Here is a 14,294-nt window from a genome sequence, read left to right on the forward strand (position 1 = left end):
TCCTGTATTCCCTCATTGATATTTTATTCCTTGTCATACGTCTACTAATAGGACAATGCGTACGACTGCCGACCGAAGAAAGCACTTCGTACTATCATCAATAATTTCAGAAGCGGATATGTAATACATAGTGCAGAATGAATTGAACCAGCCAAGTCCATGCAAGACACCAGTCGCGTGCGTGAATTCGTGTACTACAAATGATGACCTACATAAAATTTGGAATATTTGCCACAGCGAATGAGCGAATGGCGTACTTGGATGAAAAGTTAAATGAAAACGAGCTTGATACACTGGAAAGGCAATTGACGACGCCTCCAAAGAACGAGGAAGGTCACTATAAAGGGAGGTAACGCGCAACGACGAATGCTATGCCAAGAAGAAGTTGGTTTAATATGAAGATACTTGGCAATGGTTTGAGAATCAGCATGAGTCCCCTCGACACGAATGGCGACAGCCTAAGGAAAGGTTGCCTCCGAGACTTGCGGCGAGCTGTCATGTTAAGGCAGAGATCGTTCCGACCCATGGAGAGTTTACCCAGTATTGCGAGGAATGTGAAGAAGCAGCTTGATAAGATGCTGGTCTGTACAAGCCTGCGGGAGAATGTGTATAGAGGCGATTTAGACGTTTGTGCCAACAGGCTGTGAAGAATATCATTCGTGGCCGTATCGTGCGTGATTTCAATCAGTTTTAAATAAAGTTCGTGTGTTTTTGCATCCCCAAACACTGCGAAAGCAGATGACCGCAAGTACGACACGCCCAGTAGCATGGAAAACACAGCCTAGTTTCAGACCAAAGTACATGTGATCAGGGTATCCAGACTTGTTTCAATGATTTAGACTTACCGTTATCAGCACCCAATCAAGTGAGACAGCAAGCCTGTCAAGAGCAAGCTCGGCGGGGTCATTGATGTGTTCTTCGTTTGCAAGAGTATCCTTGATCGCATCCTTGATCCGTTCCAAGCATGCCACAAACTCTTCCTGTGTTAGGGTGTCGCAAGAAGGAATTTCTTGGAAACGACTTTGAGACCTGAGTGGATAAGAAATCAGAATAAAGTAAAATATGGCAGCAGGAGATTGGGCTTTCCTGTCATCCTTTTCTCCGGTTGTTGATTTGTCTATATTCAAGGGTTGGTACATTCTTTAGTACTATGAGCGGCTAATGGCCAAGTGGGAATAATTGTAATACGTCACGGTTGTTGCACAAGATTAAAGCTTCGACGTGCTCCATGACTGCGGCTTGCTGATTCAGATTCAGGATTCAGAGATCCAGTTATGTGTGTTGGAACTTCCCACGGTTGCCACAATTCTGTCTCCACACCGCCCATACTTACTGCCAGCTGCCGCACAACAGGGTACTAGTAATTCAGTAGGTGACCAAATTAATGAGCCTCGTGTTGAATCCTAATACTATATAGCCGTGCAGATCAACTCGAACACGAGGTATGCATATCTGCTATTAGCTAAGGCTGAACTAATTTATTGAATAGTCGAGGGCAACAGGCGCCTGGTGTCTCGATATGCCGTATACTCGACATCTTTATTCGCCTGCAGGGTTTATCAGATAATGAGGATGAACCCCTTAGCTTGGCAGACAACGACGGAGTTGATCGGACGCCCTGCAGGCTTGGCCAAAACGCGGAACATCCGGTGCTTCAGGCCTACGTTCGATTCTCACTCCATACTGCACCGCGTACACAAGTTCTCAAGAGGTGAAATTCACTCGTGTTAAATTTGTTGCCCTATCTCCGAAATTCCGCTCCAAGTGCCATCTTTCAGAAGAAATCTGAACCTTGGCATAAGCAGCAAACAGCGCGCGGGTACCTTGAGCAGCAGGTTTGTGCGTGTATTAAACGGGGATTGTCCATAACATGACCCATGACATTTCTTGATGGGGAAAGACAGGCTTTATTGATATTCCAGAATATCAATATCATAATCAGTCGCCCACCGCGGTTTAAAATTTCCACCAACCACTAGCAATTATTCGATTACTGCGGCACCAAAGGCATCACCTTGGTCAGGTCACCCGTTAGTCCCCGATCGTCAAGATATGCAACTATTGTCCGTTATTCACTATCATTCTGCTGTCCTCCACACTGTGCACATCACACTGAAGGCTCTCATGTTCGGTTCTGAATCTCGCCATGCAGTGCTCCACGCTGGACCCTTGCAATGTCATAGACTGTGTTGAAAGTTTTGGGTTTGATGTAACCAGATACGATGATACCGGACTCTCAGGGCACACACGAACATGTCAAACTCTTCTTCGCTTGTATCGGGAACATCAGGGAAACATAATTTGCTACAGAGCACTCTGTAGCGCAATCCACCCCGCTGATGAAGATGGACGCGCTGTTGTTGGACATGGTCACTCGACACGATATCTGTGGGCGCACAGCGGAACCTGAGCACAGGCGAATTGTCGTCATTTCGAACCTGTAAAAGCTCTATGATACAATCCCTACATCAGTAAATTAGTATACCATCCACCCTTGCAATGTCAATTAGTAGATGATGTCATCTCTTGAAGTCCCTTGACTCCTATTCGCTTATTCGTTGGATGAGCATTAAACCCAAGGCCTCCGAAGCACCTCCCTTCACGAAGTTGTGCTGGTTGGGGTGCTAATATGTTTTGATTTACATTTCCGCTATCTCGGCGGGGGCACCCGAGTCTTACCACCCCTCACAAAAAAAAACACAGGAGAACCTTATCTTGATTCCTGATATAATGAACAGTCGGAGACTAACCTTGAAGCTCGATCGGTCACATTTCTTGAATCATTACTTCGTCCATGTGCCATTGAAACCTTCTTTGCTTACAGCGTGAAGACATCATGGTATTGCGGTGCACATACTCTTGCCCACACCCACAACCTGGTCCCAAAATACTACGTTCGGTTACGACGAACAGCTATTATGCGTGACAACACGAGGATAAGGCATCGTACTAACGAAGCAAGCACACATGTAATATCTTTCTGTAATAGCAGGAAGCCTTTAGCTGAAAAGCAATGATAGCAACAATCAAAGATACACGAACGAAAACCAACCATTACTGTGTGGTATATGGTCATGAAATAAATCTGAGATCAAGTCAGCATGTAAATTTAGAAGGTCGTGAGATGAAATCGTGAAACCCAAACATTATCGCAAAGATACAGCATACACACTCAACGACGTTCCGAATCGAAGAACGCAACGAGCTGTCCTACAGGAACCTTCTTTCCTGGCCTCACCAGAGGCTTCTCTTTACCCTTCCCTGTCTTCTCCCGTCGTAGAACAAGTGGATCTACAAATTTATTGGCTTGATCGCCACCAAAAGTGCTATCTGACCGGAAGTCAATGGACTGCGATCGGAAACGGTGCGTTGACTGCGCAGACACCGCTTGGTTACTCTGCAATGGATTCGAGGACCCACTATATGTGGACTGCGCGCGCGTACGGTTACCCGGGCTGTTGTTAGCAGGTGCAGTGCTCGCTAAATCACCGCTACCGAGTTTGGCAGCAGTCATCGCACGGAACGCAGATTTCTTCCCTAACGTCTCGTCTATGGCATTTTGGTAATCTTCGTCGTCGTCGTCACTGCTCTCTGTTGTAGAGGAAAAAGACGCCGTGCCAAGGCCCGAACGTTCGCTCCCGTAGTCAAGTTCGACTTCAGGGGGCGCTACGATGGGTCCACCAAGGGCGACAGTGTATCGCTTACGCCCTGCTTGCATAGGCGAAGGACTCACGCTGCCTCGATGGGGGCTGTGCATGCTGGGAGCTGGCAAGCCACTCAGACTAGGAGATGGTGCGCGGACAGGCGGAGTATTTGCGGCGGGAAGTTCCAGCGGACTGGACAAAGCTGGTAACCCGGAAATTACCATCGAGGCAGGACGTGCCGGTGGTGGAGGCGAACTGGCTGGAGTGTGAGGTGGGGATATTAGTTCTCCCGGGCTGGTGTAGTCGCCCGTTGGATATGGAAGACGTGTCCTGCTCGCTGACGGTGCATGACGGGTAGATACCCGAGCGAGGGGTGGACTCGTCGACTCGCGAGCTGTAAGGGACGGTACTCGGCGGGGAGTGGAGAAACTACAAATATTTTCTAGAGCCGAAGCAGTATTGGAGGATGAGAATTCAGAGATTGTGGTATCCGCTGCGCTAGAAAAGGTGGATTCACGAGGGCTGACCATAGACGACTCCATCGGAGGAGTAGTGCTCATGACTGGGGAGCTACGGATGGCGCTGTTAGAAGAGAGAACGGCAGGTGATGTCGCAAGGCGAGCCATCTCTCGGCCAAGCTCCGACACGCGTGACTGTAGCTCAGTTACGTCTCCTTGAATAGCAGTCAATTCAAATTTCGGAGAGAGTTTGTCGTTGTTGGAAGACTGCCCCTCTTTTCCCCATTGATTTTCCTTATCGACCAGCCAGCGCTCGACATCACCCATGCGTTCTTCGAGTGCACGCACGTGGGTGACGCTCCATCTCTCAAGCTTCTCGAAACGCTTCGCAATTAATAGCAGTGTACCTGGTATATCCAGAGTACCTGAGGGTGTGAACGAGGCGTAAAGTGGAGGTGGTTCACGTGCGGGCGAACCGCCTGGAGAGGTCCCTCTCTGAATCGAGGCGGGTGAGAGATTTATAGGAATTTGTGTGACACGCGCAGGAGACAGGTTGACAGATGTTCGAATTGGAGTCGGGGAGGTAGGAGACGACGTGCGAGGGGGAGGGCCACCTGGGGGTATCTTCAAGTTGAGATAAGCGGGGTTGGTGTATTTACTGGCAGAACAGGCAGGCCATTCGTTGTCCTTTCCTTTAACACTCTTCATTTCCTTTTCACGAGCCTTAGTTTCTTCTATGACTTGCTGGGCTGGTGTGAGTTGTTCTTTGTCTTTTGTAGGAGTCAAGCGTGCTTTGGCGGCTGTCCACCAACTGGGGCTACTGTCCTTCTGAGAGTGCGCAGGAGATGGAGGATTTGGCAACGTCTGTGACCTACTTCGAGGAGGGGGGAGTGATTGTGGAGAACTATTCATCATAGAGAGGAGACGTTCCTCCATGGCTCGCCTTTCTTCTGCTTCTCGTGTGAGTATACGTTCGGCTTCTCGTCGACTTCTGTCGCGCTCTCTCTGAGCTTCAGCTTCTAATTCTTCATCAGACGGGAGAGGTCTGCCTGTTATCGAAGGACTGATGAAGGAATTAACACGGTTTGCGAGGTTTGCAGCGAACTGAGTGACTGAGGTGGAAGTAGGGGAACGGCTGCGTGGCCACGTGATATCTTGGTCTTCATCTTCATCTTCGTCATCATAATCATCTCCGGAATGGCTTTCATTTGACGATCTTCTGTGGGTGAATTCATTACGAAGGGGCGATGGTGGTCGCCGGGGTGATGCTGGGGCATGCCCCGGATGTCCATAGACAGGTTCGGGCTGCACGACACGTTAAGTTGCCTACACAGTAGCAACAAAAAATCAATGAGCAATACCAAATTCAATGATGTTGGAGGTGGTAGGGCCGAAACTGTCATGCGCCGCTGCTGAGCAGGCTTTGGAGAGGATAGGGCGTTGAGATTGGCGAGACTGGGCGATAAAGACGTGGAGGATGCGGTGTTAGAAATCGAGTGCGATGAAGCGATCTGGGAGGCCATGGTGAAGGTGGCGTGGTCGCCGTCTCGGACGACGACGAGAGTCCTTCGGTCACAGTTGAAATTTAGGATAATTGAACATCTATCTGCATGCGTGAGAAATAGGTACCCTAAGAGCATTAATCGATGCTGCAATTTACGTAAAATAAATTTTAGCGGACTCTGGGTTGTTAGAGAGGAATCATATTTCGGACTCGCAACAATCGCTTTAGTTGCAACTCTCAAAGAGAGAGTTAATTCCATGAAATCGCAAACATGGATTCGAGACGCGCCGAGACGTACGCCTGCTGTTTTTTTATCTGTCATTTTTTGATGTATTTGGCCGACTTGTTGCTGCTTTGACAGGCTCGAGGCGCTGTCCGCCTACATACAGACTCAGAAATCTCTGTTAAGTCGTGCAGAGGCAGACATAGACAGACTTAGGAAGCTCAGGGCAGATGCCCTCAGCCAACCCAAGGCCTTCACCGAGAATATCGGTTCGAAGGTATGCACTTCACCGCGTGGTCAATGGCACACCTTCATTATCTTTTTTACAGTTCAATAGTCCTGGCTTCAGGTTGTCGGAAAATAACGAGTGCTCCGTATCTCCCCTTGCGAACGAGGTTCATTGGCAAGTCTTCTCTTCGGCTGGTAGGGATTTTATCCTTTCATTTGCCTTCTTGCAACCTTAAATCCCGTCTTTATCGCAGACCCTACGCCTTTACGAACATTTACAGTCCGAAAGCGTCTCGCACACACAGAGTGGAGCGTGCCGCACACTACTCAACACTCCCCTCTTTCTGCCCTCCAACAACTCGTCAAGGATGCACGGCGAATCATTATTGACCCCGTCTTGGGAAGCTTAGACCCTGATAACGCACCCTATCTTACGTCTAATTCTAATCTGACCGCATCTCCATTCCATGCCAGTCACGATCAGCCTACGTTATCCGAGGACGAAGCCATGGAGGAAGAGAAAGAAAGAAAATTACCGCCCGCTCAAGAATCCTTTACAGCTACGCGCAGGCGTGAGCGTGCACATGCGAAAATACAGAAACTCAAAGAGAGAAAGATTACATATGACGCCGCTACTGAGAATGGAGAGGCCGATGCAGTATTTGTCAGGAATGATGTGAATGACGAAAGTGGGGAGGTTGATATCAGCGAGGGCAGCCTAGGGCCATCAGGCAACGACAGTACCTCCATGGATGTGGATGATTCCACGAATACGACTGTCTCATCCACCCCATCCACAATAGTACCACCAGAGCCTGCTCAGCCTTTAACATCATGGTCCAAGAGACGCACTTCGACTATTAATCAACGCCTTGTCACACATTCTGACAGCCTCAATCGATCTTCCCGTTCGCGCAAACCACTCCAGCCTCAGTCACTCGACAGTAACCTGGAGGCCAACACAGAGTCCATGTCGATCACCATCCCCCCTCTTTCTACTCTCGGAAAACGCTCTCGTAACTCAGCTAAGGTCAAGAATATCAACCACAAGGTTAAAGCCGAGCCATCACCACCCACACCAGAACCAAAAGTATATACAGACAAGCCAAGACCCGAAACTTATAAGCAGGCATGGTCAATATCCGAACAACATCTACTCGAACGGCTCCTCGAGGAGATTCCAGATGGCGAGCGCAATCGGTGAGTGTTCATATACTTGTCTGTGCTTCAAGCCTCAAGCCATTATAGATGGGCAAAAATTTCGCAAGCCATGGATGGTCGCCGGACACCACGCCAGGTTGCGAGTCGCGTTCAAAAGTATTTTGAGAAGTTGAAACGCTTTGGTGTCAGTGTTGAGAAGAAATCAAAAACGAGTTCTAGGGGTTGATATCTTTACATATGATATATACAGTTCCAAGTCTATTGGGAGATGTCGCAGTTCCTTTGAACAATACATTATAAAGGCTCAGTAACAATCACCATTCTACTGGATTTGCCTAAGAGACTAAGTACTTTGAAATTTAAAGAGGCGTACTAGATTGCATGCGTCCTCTTCGGAGGTAACCAAGTTGTATTTGTCACTACTCACACGAACCGCAGTGATTTTCTCACCATCTACTCCACAGTACTGACCTTCTGCAAGCCCCAGAAACATAAATGTCGACTCAAAGCTTTGATCCCAACAATGCCCAGAATCTCATCGAGGTAGACCAATTGTCTTCAATTCAAACGATCTTTCTGTGCTCATCATTCGTTATCATTTCATGGGAGCATAGATAGAGAAGCAGTGAGTGCCGAAAGACACTTCGGCGTCTAGTGCAGATTGATCTATGCCAAACTTGTCAATCTCCGCAGATTTGCAGTAAAAGCGGTCGAACATGCTCAGGTGCGGGAATGTCGAATTATTCGGATTTTCACTGCAGCTGATTATCATGTAGACATACTGGAACCTGCTTGAGAAAGTTCCTCCGCGTTCACTCAAGTTGACAAAGTGAGGCTGAACAATTCAGACCATACAGCGGCTCATTGGGGTGGATAGGCTTGACGACGAGATATACGAGCATACCATGTCGGCGTTCCCTGAGTTTAACGAAGATAATCATGCACACCTCGTTAAGCTCGACGAGGACTGGCTCAAGAGCGACATTGGGAAAAAGAAGTGGAGAGAGTTTTGTCAGGTGTGAGTGCTATTGGTATGCATTGAGACTCAGCTGACAGCTCGACCCAACTACAGATATGAAAAAAAAGTGAAGGATTACAACTTTGGGTCTCTCATCCGTACAGATGCAAGGAAAGAGTACGGGGAGACGAACACTATCTTTGGTACGCCCAATACTCTCTGTTGATGTCCTTGATGCGAACCTCATGACGTCTAGTCACACGAATACAGTTCTACGCTATTGAGGTGAATTAAGAGCTACCCCTACTAATGACCTTACGGCTTTTTTCGCTGACGAAAACGCCCCCAGCTTGCCCGGAACCGACTGGGACTAAATGATGGGGCGCATGAAATTGCCAAGGCAGATGCCGAGAAGGAGAGGTTGAAGAAGGAGAAGGCCCTGAAGAAAAACGGCACATCATAGCATCATCTTCGCAAGGCTATGTACTGCTTCTCCTTAGTGTCGTGTAGCCTTTGTGAGTAACTCGGCCTCTAACGATGGGTACCCTCTTCACGAACATCGTCCAGAAATAGTTTATAGATTTTTGCGGGATTTTTCAGGCCCGGGGTGTCTGATCGTTCATATGGATCAGCTGACGCGTAATTCCTCCGTTCTTCAGTAGCATCGAAGTGCCTGACTTATCCAGAGCCCGACGACGACGCTACTTATGCCTCTACTTCCATGATACCGAGCACGCGCTGCAGCAAATACCTTGGAGCGCCTGGCAGCCACAATGTAATATGTTTTGAGCAATCGTCCCCCCTCGTTGTTCCTCGTGTTTTAACCTTTCTTTGCCAATTTATAGCCACGCTCTGCCCGCGGTCCTCCTTCAGGTCCATGACAAATGTTTATGCTTTACACTCCAAGAGTCGTTACATACTGATACCTTACCCCGCTGGCATGAGAAAGAGAAGCTCATCTTCTACAGGATATATGTCAAATGACATCGTTGCAAATATCTGATACATCATATTCCATCGAGCTGCTGATAAAAGTGCTGTGGCGTATGTATGAGGAACGCATTGCTGCACTGAGTGACTGCCGCTAAGCTGCCATCTCGTGTGACCGCAAACGGCAAGTGATCGCCGGTAAAGTCCCAGGCGTGACGGAGACCGCGTAAATCTGAGGGAACAACACCGGGTACCGGTACGACTGGTATATGCATCTCGCGCGTAGACTTGAGTTTGTGTTGTTCGTCTAGTTAGACTTGTAATTATAGCTGATTGCAAAATTATTTATGCGGAAACCACAAAACTTTACATCACGTGGCGTGACAGACCGCGTGTCGTTCATTCGCGTCGAGCACCACAATTCATTCGGTTCACCGTGACAGGACCGCTCGCCCATGGACAATGACGTCGTTTCCATTCACTCATCCCACGAATCTGGCGTGGATGAAGTCGACAGAAGAGCTATTCTCGAGCCTGTCGTCCAACGAGTCGTCGATGCACTTGGTGGTTATGAAGGTGGTGCCTACCGCATGGGCGATGAAGTCAGCGGTTGTCTCCGAGATTTGAAGAAGCTTTGGCGGAAGGACGACACGGATGACGAGCGCACGGTGGCGCGCATATTTTGGGAGACCCGAGTCCTCCCAAATGACCTTGTACCGATATTGTTAGCGACTGCAGGCAAGGGACTCGTAGAAGACAAACGGGCCATTGCATGTGCAGACTTAATGACTGCCATGACCTGGCCAATTGATATGGCGGAGGAGCTGCAGGAACTGGATGAGGAGCTTGATAAAGGGACGGACTATACCCAGCTAATGCTCAGTCATCTCAATTACAAGGCTGCGCTTCTCAAGCCAGGCGTCATGCAAGCTCTCTTCGGGATTGTTCTCCCCCCAATCTCAAAGCCCGCAAAGGAGAGGAAGGAGCGCGACGGGCAGATAGTGAATCTGATACTGCATCTCATCCGGAACTTAATATTCATCAAGGACCTCCCTGCAAATATGCACCTGAGCGCGGACCAGGCGGAGTACTCAAGTTTGCAGACTAGGCTTGTGAAAGTACTCTCGGAAACACATACACTGGACTTGCTTCTGACCATTGCTGCCAATACATCTAACGATCCTCTTTTTAATGCATCAAACACTCTTGTACTCGAGATATTCTACCTATTATTTCGCGGCGTGAAACCTCATCTTCTAGCTGTGAACCAGTCAAAGGTGGAGTTCCTTCTTATTTCTTTTGTTGCATCCTAACGCCACTTCAGCAACCAGCGCAAAACCTTCATCGGCTGCTTGCTGCAGAGGACAAGAAAAAGAAAGATTTAGCAAGGAATGCATCTTCACGGCACTCCCGTTTTGGGACAACTATTTCCGTCCAGCTTAGACCGAGCAAGAAACCAGTAGCTCCAGATGCAGATACCGAAGGTCCAAACGATCCAACTTCCGGTTCCAGGCCGCTTGTCCTTCATCGCCAAGCAGCTATCACACGGGAGTCTGGAAGCGTTCTCGATTTTGCGAAACGTCCGAAAGCTCACAAAAGCAACAAAATTGACGAATTAGCTCGCGAGGACAATCTATCTGTAGAAGCCAAGATAGTCCTTCAGGGTTTCGCCCGCGAATCTGTGGAGTCATCATTTAATCGTCTGTATAGTCATTTTTTATACTCCCAGTCCTCATCGTTCTCTCGGCAGCGTTCCTCCGCTCTCTGCTCAAAGACATCAAGTCCGAACGCCCGAAGATCAAAGAAAAGGATCACCTTCGGTTGCTCTACATCACGAAGTGGTTCCTTGATTTTTTTCTTACATCCCGGTCCAATGAAAAAGCCGTCGAAGAACAGCGAAAATGGAACCTCGGGCTAGTAGCGGAAGTTACCGACCGTGGGTGGATCATTTGGGTCCTGAAGCGGATGAGACAAGCCATGGATGAAAAGGTATTGTGAAAGTCGAAGCTATCACCTGTTAAGGTCGCTGGCGGCTCACATTAGTTTTTTTTTTTCAGCCAAAAATGTGGAACGAGCTGCAAGCGGGAATAGAATGCCTTACTCAACTCCTTCTCCTGATCGACATCATGTCTTCGTCGGTAATCTCCGACCCTCAGCTCAATGAGGCTGCAGCTGTTTTACAACAACAATTGATCTATAATGGCGACGTTCTTGACATCTCACTCGAAAGCCTTCGATCTTACAAGGAAGGCACGCAATCACTAGCCTACTTAAATGCTAGCGTGCACCTTGCTTACGCATTGCTACGGATGTTGGAGCGATGGGGGAAAGAGAATACTGGGGCAGTGTACGTCAGGAAAAAGAAGCCGGGTAAGAGGAAGAAGACCACGAGTAAGCCATGCATTTTCCACCTTCAGTATGTCATTTTAAGTTATCGCAGGTCAGGGACTGGCTGATGAAGATGGAGTGCCTGACGTCGAGAACGAACCTGATGGGGATAGCGAGGAGGAGGTCGTCCACGAGACAATGTTCACCTTTGATGCCTTCGAAATGGTGCGTCGCGTGATCGGAGTCGAACATTGATTGACAGTTGCTTGATTGATGTGCAGAAATTTGCGAACTCGGCGATAACCAAGACCCTTCTGACATATCTTTCGCGCTACAGAGACTTCGATTCCCCTGAGTTCATGAAAAGGGTGGTGAACTTGATCCACCGACAAGTCGTGAAAGCTAAGGCAGAAGGGCTATATTTCAATGTGCGTTGCAATCAGGTGTTGCTTGTTTGTTGGTATACAACTTCTTGTAGGTTTCGACACTCCATCTTTTTAAAACAATTCTCGATGATCAAAAGTCACTGCCGAAAGGCCAGTCCTCCAAGGACCTTGTGAAATTGGTCAATTTCATTTTGCACAGGTTCTTCAAGGCGTTGGAAGGAGAGCCATTCCTTGCGGTGGAGGTGAGGTTTTCATTTTTGTTATCTCACGTGTTTTGAACACTCACAATGCTTATCTGTCTCAATCTGAATCAGGCATTCTTCCCCAAGAACCGCGGACACTGGAAACTGCACTCAAGCTGGGAACCGGAACGCAAAGGCCGCCATGAGCGCGAGATAGTAGAAGATACCAAATTCCCTCCGGAGGTGCAAGTGAAGAAGGGTTACTCGTGGAGCGAGCAAATCGGAATTGCGATAGCGGCCCTGGTGGACGATGGCAAGACTGAACTCATAGAATGGGTCAAAGACGTTCGTAATCGTATCGATCATCTTCACCGAAAGAGACTGATCATTCCTCAATTATAAAGATTTTGATGCTAGTCATTCGTCAGCGCAATAAGATTATTGAGGAAACGGATAAAAGGCTCAAGGACGGAGACAGCGACCTGGACGACGACGAACAGAAGAAGTTGACGCCTTCTGCAGAAGCAATCTCCAAATTCCTTGATTACCGTGAGTGGTCCTGGACAATCTTCGCTCTACGCTAATGTCTTGTCAGTAATACCATACATCAGCGATGAACATGCGGAAGCCGCAACGAAGAACTCGATATTGAAGCTCATTTTTCGCTTGTTAAAGTTCACCATTTATGACGATGGTTCGTTCTTTCGCAACATTTTGGGCAGTGACTAACTGATCAGTTTATAGATGGTGATGAATTGCAGTGGACTGTTCCAGCAGCAATTCTTCCTTCTGACCTCCTGAGCAGCCTTAATATCATTGATCAATTCCTCAAACATCCCATTGATCTTGACGGCAAGAAAGCTTCAGAGCTCCTAAGCAAGAAACCCCGTCGGCGACGAAGACGTCGATCACCCTCAAACTCCGACGTAGAGCTTGTTGACGATGACGAGCCCCAACACAAGAGACGGGAGAAGAAAAAGAAGGAGCAAACGCAATACAAGTCAGCACAATTCATTGAGGACAGCGATGCAGAGTATGGCGATATGGAGGCCTTCCTCGAAAGGGAAAAGGCATTAAGAGATAAAGCTGTCATGGCAGCCGCGCAAAGTGGTAAGATCGGAACCATGCGAGCGTCGGGAACTAAAAAACGGCGGAGAAAAGGTAAAGATGTTGAGGCTAGGAAGCAGGGTAAGGTGGAGAACTCCGAGAATCAACCGGCAGGAGAGTCAAGCGCCGATGAAAATGTCTCAGACGGTGAAGATGACATCCTCGGAGCCCTGCAGAGAAGTCGCTCTAGTACACCAGAATCTCAGCCCGCGCCTAGGGTACGCCCAAGACCCCGGCCGGTTCCAAAACGTTCTGCAAAGCGGGCAATACCAACAGACCCCATGAGCGAAGACGATGCAGGAATGGACTCAGTAGACGTACGACGTAGTGGGACGGGGCGGCTGGTCCTTTCCGAGGATGATGAACTAACATAACAGTCCACCCGTCATAACCGCATTTTGTTATTTCGTTCAGATGTAGTACTGATTTATCTTCATGTTTTGGAGTGTTGCTCAGATGCTTATTAAATGCATCACAAGGGCCCGCCAAGCGGTAATTTATTCATCAGTGTTTCTCTTTTCGTTTCCAGCGTCAGACCCGCGGATGAGCTGGTATCTTTAGGAGCGATACAGTCGGTGCGAGCGGCCGTGTCGATATCAGCCAGCGTTGCAAATCTGAGGACGGTAAACGTGCAATGTGTTGGTTGCACGTGGACAAAAAGAAAACGGACGCGTCGCATTTCACAATTATATCTGAAACCGACCGGACCCGACTTACCAACTTTGCTGGATACAGCGTCGCGGAGTCCATACATCTAGGTACTTCGCGTTGCGATCAAATCGCTTCCAACGTGTCAACATTTTTGCCCTTACGGTGGACCGCACCAGAGCAGAGCAGCTCGGACTTGGTCCGTTTGTGGTGCATCCCTTGTTCACTTTATTGTAGACAGCGTAGCGATAAGTAAATACATCTGGTTACATTGTCGGATGCCACCTGCCATTTAAAGCAGTGCGTGGAGGCAAGGTAAACTATTGGCTCCATTCCGAAGTGCTCTTTTGCTACTGCAAAAGGAGTAGGTAGCGACCTATATCAATTGTCCCCGTTACGATTGGGGGCCGCATTATTATAAAAGTTTACAACCTTCCCGAAGAGTTCATATTTACATACGAGGCGCCGGCGCATATGATGACCGTTCATCTCAAACTTGTCTTCGGGATTCGACTCGGAGCTCTAGCCTAGGAGAAA

General features: G+C 48.4%; 5 protein-coding genes across 5 annotated transcripts; 3 read left to right on the plus strand and 2 right to left on the minus strand.

The window, feature by feature from the left end:
• Window positions 1-337: 337 nt before the first annotated feature.
• Window positions 338-1,139, minus strand: EDB93DRAFT_1245310 (uncharacterized protein; the record flags this gene model as incomplete). The annotated part of the gene is made up of 2 exons (XM_041452307.1): window positions 338-781; window positions 846-1,139. 2 exons carry the CDS (start codon window positions 1,137-1,139, stop codon window positions 338-340), a joined length of 738 nt encoding a protein of 245 aa, XP_041313250.1.
• A 1,632-nt stretch (window positions 1,140-2,771) lies between these two features.
• Window positions 2,772-5,702, minus strand: EDB93DRAFT_1116037 (uncharacterized protein). Its single transcript, XM_041448316.1, has 2 exons — window positions 5,464-5,702; window positions 2,772-5,407 (listed from the first exon to the last, which is right to left on the minus strand). The coding sequence occupies exons 1-2, from the start codon at window positions 5,623-5,625 to the stop codon at window positions 3,173-3,175; spliced, it is 2,397 nt and encodes a 798-aa protein (XP_041313251.1). The 5' UTR covers window positions 5,626-5,702; the 3' UTR covers window positions 2,772-3,172.
• Window positions 5,703-5,877: 175 nt separating this feature from the next.
• EDB93DRAFT_1237596 (uncharacterized protein) lies at window positions 5,878-7,444 on the plus strand (the record flags this gene model as incomplete). The annotated part of the gene is made up of 5 exons (XM_041451436.1): window positions 5,878-5,900; window positions 5,968-6,106; window positions 6,159-6,252; window positions 6,312-7,257; window positions 7,306-7,444. 5 exons carry the CDS (start codon window positions 5,878-5,880, stop codon window positions 7,442-7,444), a joined length of 1,341 nt encoding a protein of 446 aa, XP_041313252.1.
• Window positions 7,445-7,546: 102 nt separating this feature from the next.
• On the plus strand, window positions 7,547-8,768 carry EDB93DRAFT_291536 (DUF757-domain-containing protein). Its single transcript, XM_041455994.1, has 9 exons — window positions 7,547-7,616; window positions 7,683-7,761; window positions 7,833-7,843; window positions 7,912-7,942; window positions 7,995-8,047; window positions 8,096-8,236; window positions 8,291-8,379; window positions 8,433-8,461; window positions 8,526-8,768. The coding sequence occupies exons 2-9, from the start codon at window positions 7,714-7,716 to the stop codon at window positions 8,637-8,639; spliced, it is 516 nt and encodes a 171-aa protein (XP_041313253.1). The 5' UTR covers window positions 7,547-7,616; window positions 7,683-7,713; the 3' UTR covers window positions 8,640-8,768.
• A 656-nt stretch (window positions 8,769-9,424) lies between these two features.
• On the plus strand, window positions 9,425-13,868 carry EDB93DRAFT_1116057 (timeless protein-domain-containing protein). Its single transcript, XM_041448317.1, has 11 exons — window positions 9,425-10,383; window positions 10,431-10,806; window positions 10,857-11,095; window positions 11,164-11,497; window positions 11,547-11,659; window positions 11,716-11,862; window positions 11,913-12,062; window positions 12,135-12,347; window positions 12,407-12,551; window positions 12,598-12,696; window positions 12,747-13,868. Exons 1-11 carry the CDS (start codon window positions 9,562-9,564, stop codon window positions 13,481-13,483), a joined length of 3,375 nt encoding a protein of 1,124 aa, XP_041313254.1. The 5' UTR covers window positions 9,425-9,561; the 3' UTR covers window positions 13,484-13,868.
• The last annotated feature ends 426 nt before the right edge of the window (window positions 13,869-14,294 follow it).

The sequence above is a fragment of the Suillus bovinus genome (assembly GCF_016758785.1).
Source record: "Suillus bovinus strain UH-Sbo-P2 chromosome Unknown EDB93scaffold_2, whole genome shotgun sequence".
Lineage (NCBI taxonomy): Eukaryota > Fungi > Basidiomycota > Agaricomycetes > Boletales > Suillaceae > Suillus > Suillus bovinus.

What these genes read in the sequence shown, in the direction of transcription:
- EDB93DRAFT_1116037 (XM_041448316.1), bottom strand. Translation starts at nt 5,625, where the DNA reads ATGGCCTCCCAGATCGCTTCATCGCACTCGATTTCTAACACCGCATCC. An exon ending in CTCCAACATCATTGAATTTG is followed by an intron (nt 5,408 to 5,463) that starts GTATTGCTCATT and finishes CGTGTCGTGCAG; the next exon opens with CCCGAACCTGTCTATGGACA.
- EDB93DRAFT_291536 (XM_041455994.1), top strand. Translation starts at nt 7,714, where the DNA reads ATGTCGACTCAAAGCTTTGATCCCAACAATGCCCAGAATCTCATCGAG. An exon ending in AAGCGGTCGAACATGCTCAG is followed by an intron (nt 7,943 to 7,994) that starts GTGCGGGAATGT and finishes ATTATCATGTAG; the next exon opens with ACATACTGGAACCTGCTTGA. An exon ending in GGAGACGAACACTATCTTTG is followed by an intron (nt 8,380 to 8,432) that starts GTACGCCCAATA and finishes CATGACGTCTAG; the next exon opens with TCACACGAATACAGTTCTAC.
- EDB93DRAFT_1116057 (XM_041448317.1), top strand. Translation starts at nt 9,562, where the DNA reads ATGGACAATGACGTCGTTTCCATTCACTCATCCCACGAATCTGGCGTG. An exon ending in TGTGGAGTCATCATTTAATC is followed by an intron (nt 10,807 to 10,856) that starts GTCTGTATAGTC and finishes TTCTCTCGGCAG; the next exon opens with CGTTCCTCCGCTCTCTGCTC. An exon ending in TAAGAGGAAGAAGACCACGA is followed by an intron (nt 11,498 to 11,546) that starts GTAAGCCATGCA and finishes AAGTTATCGCAG; the next exon opens with GTCAGGGACTGGCTGATGAA.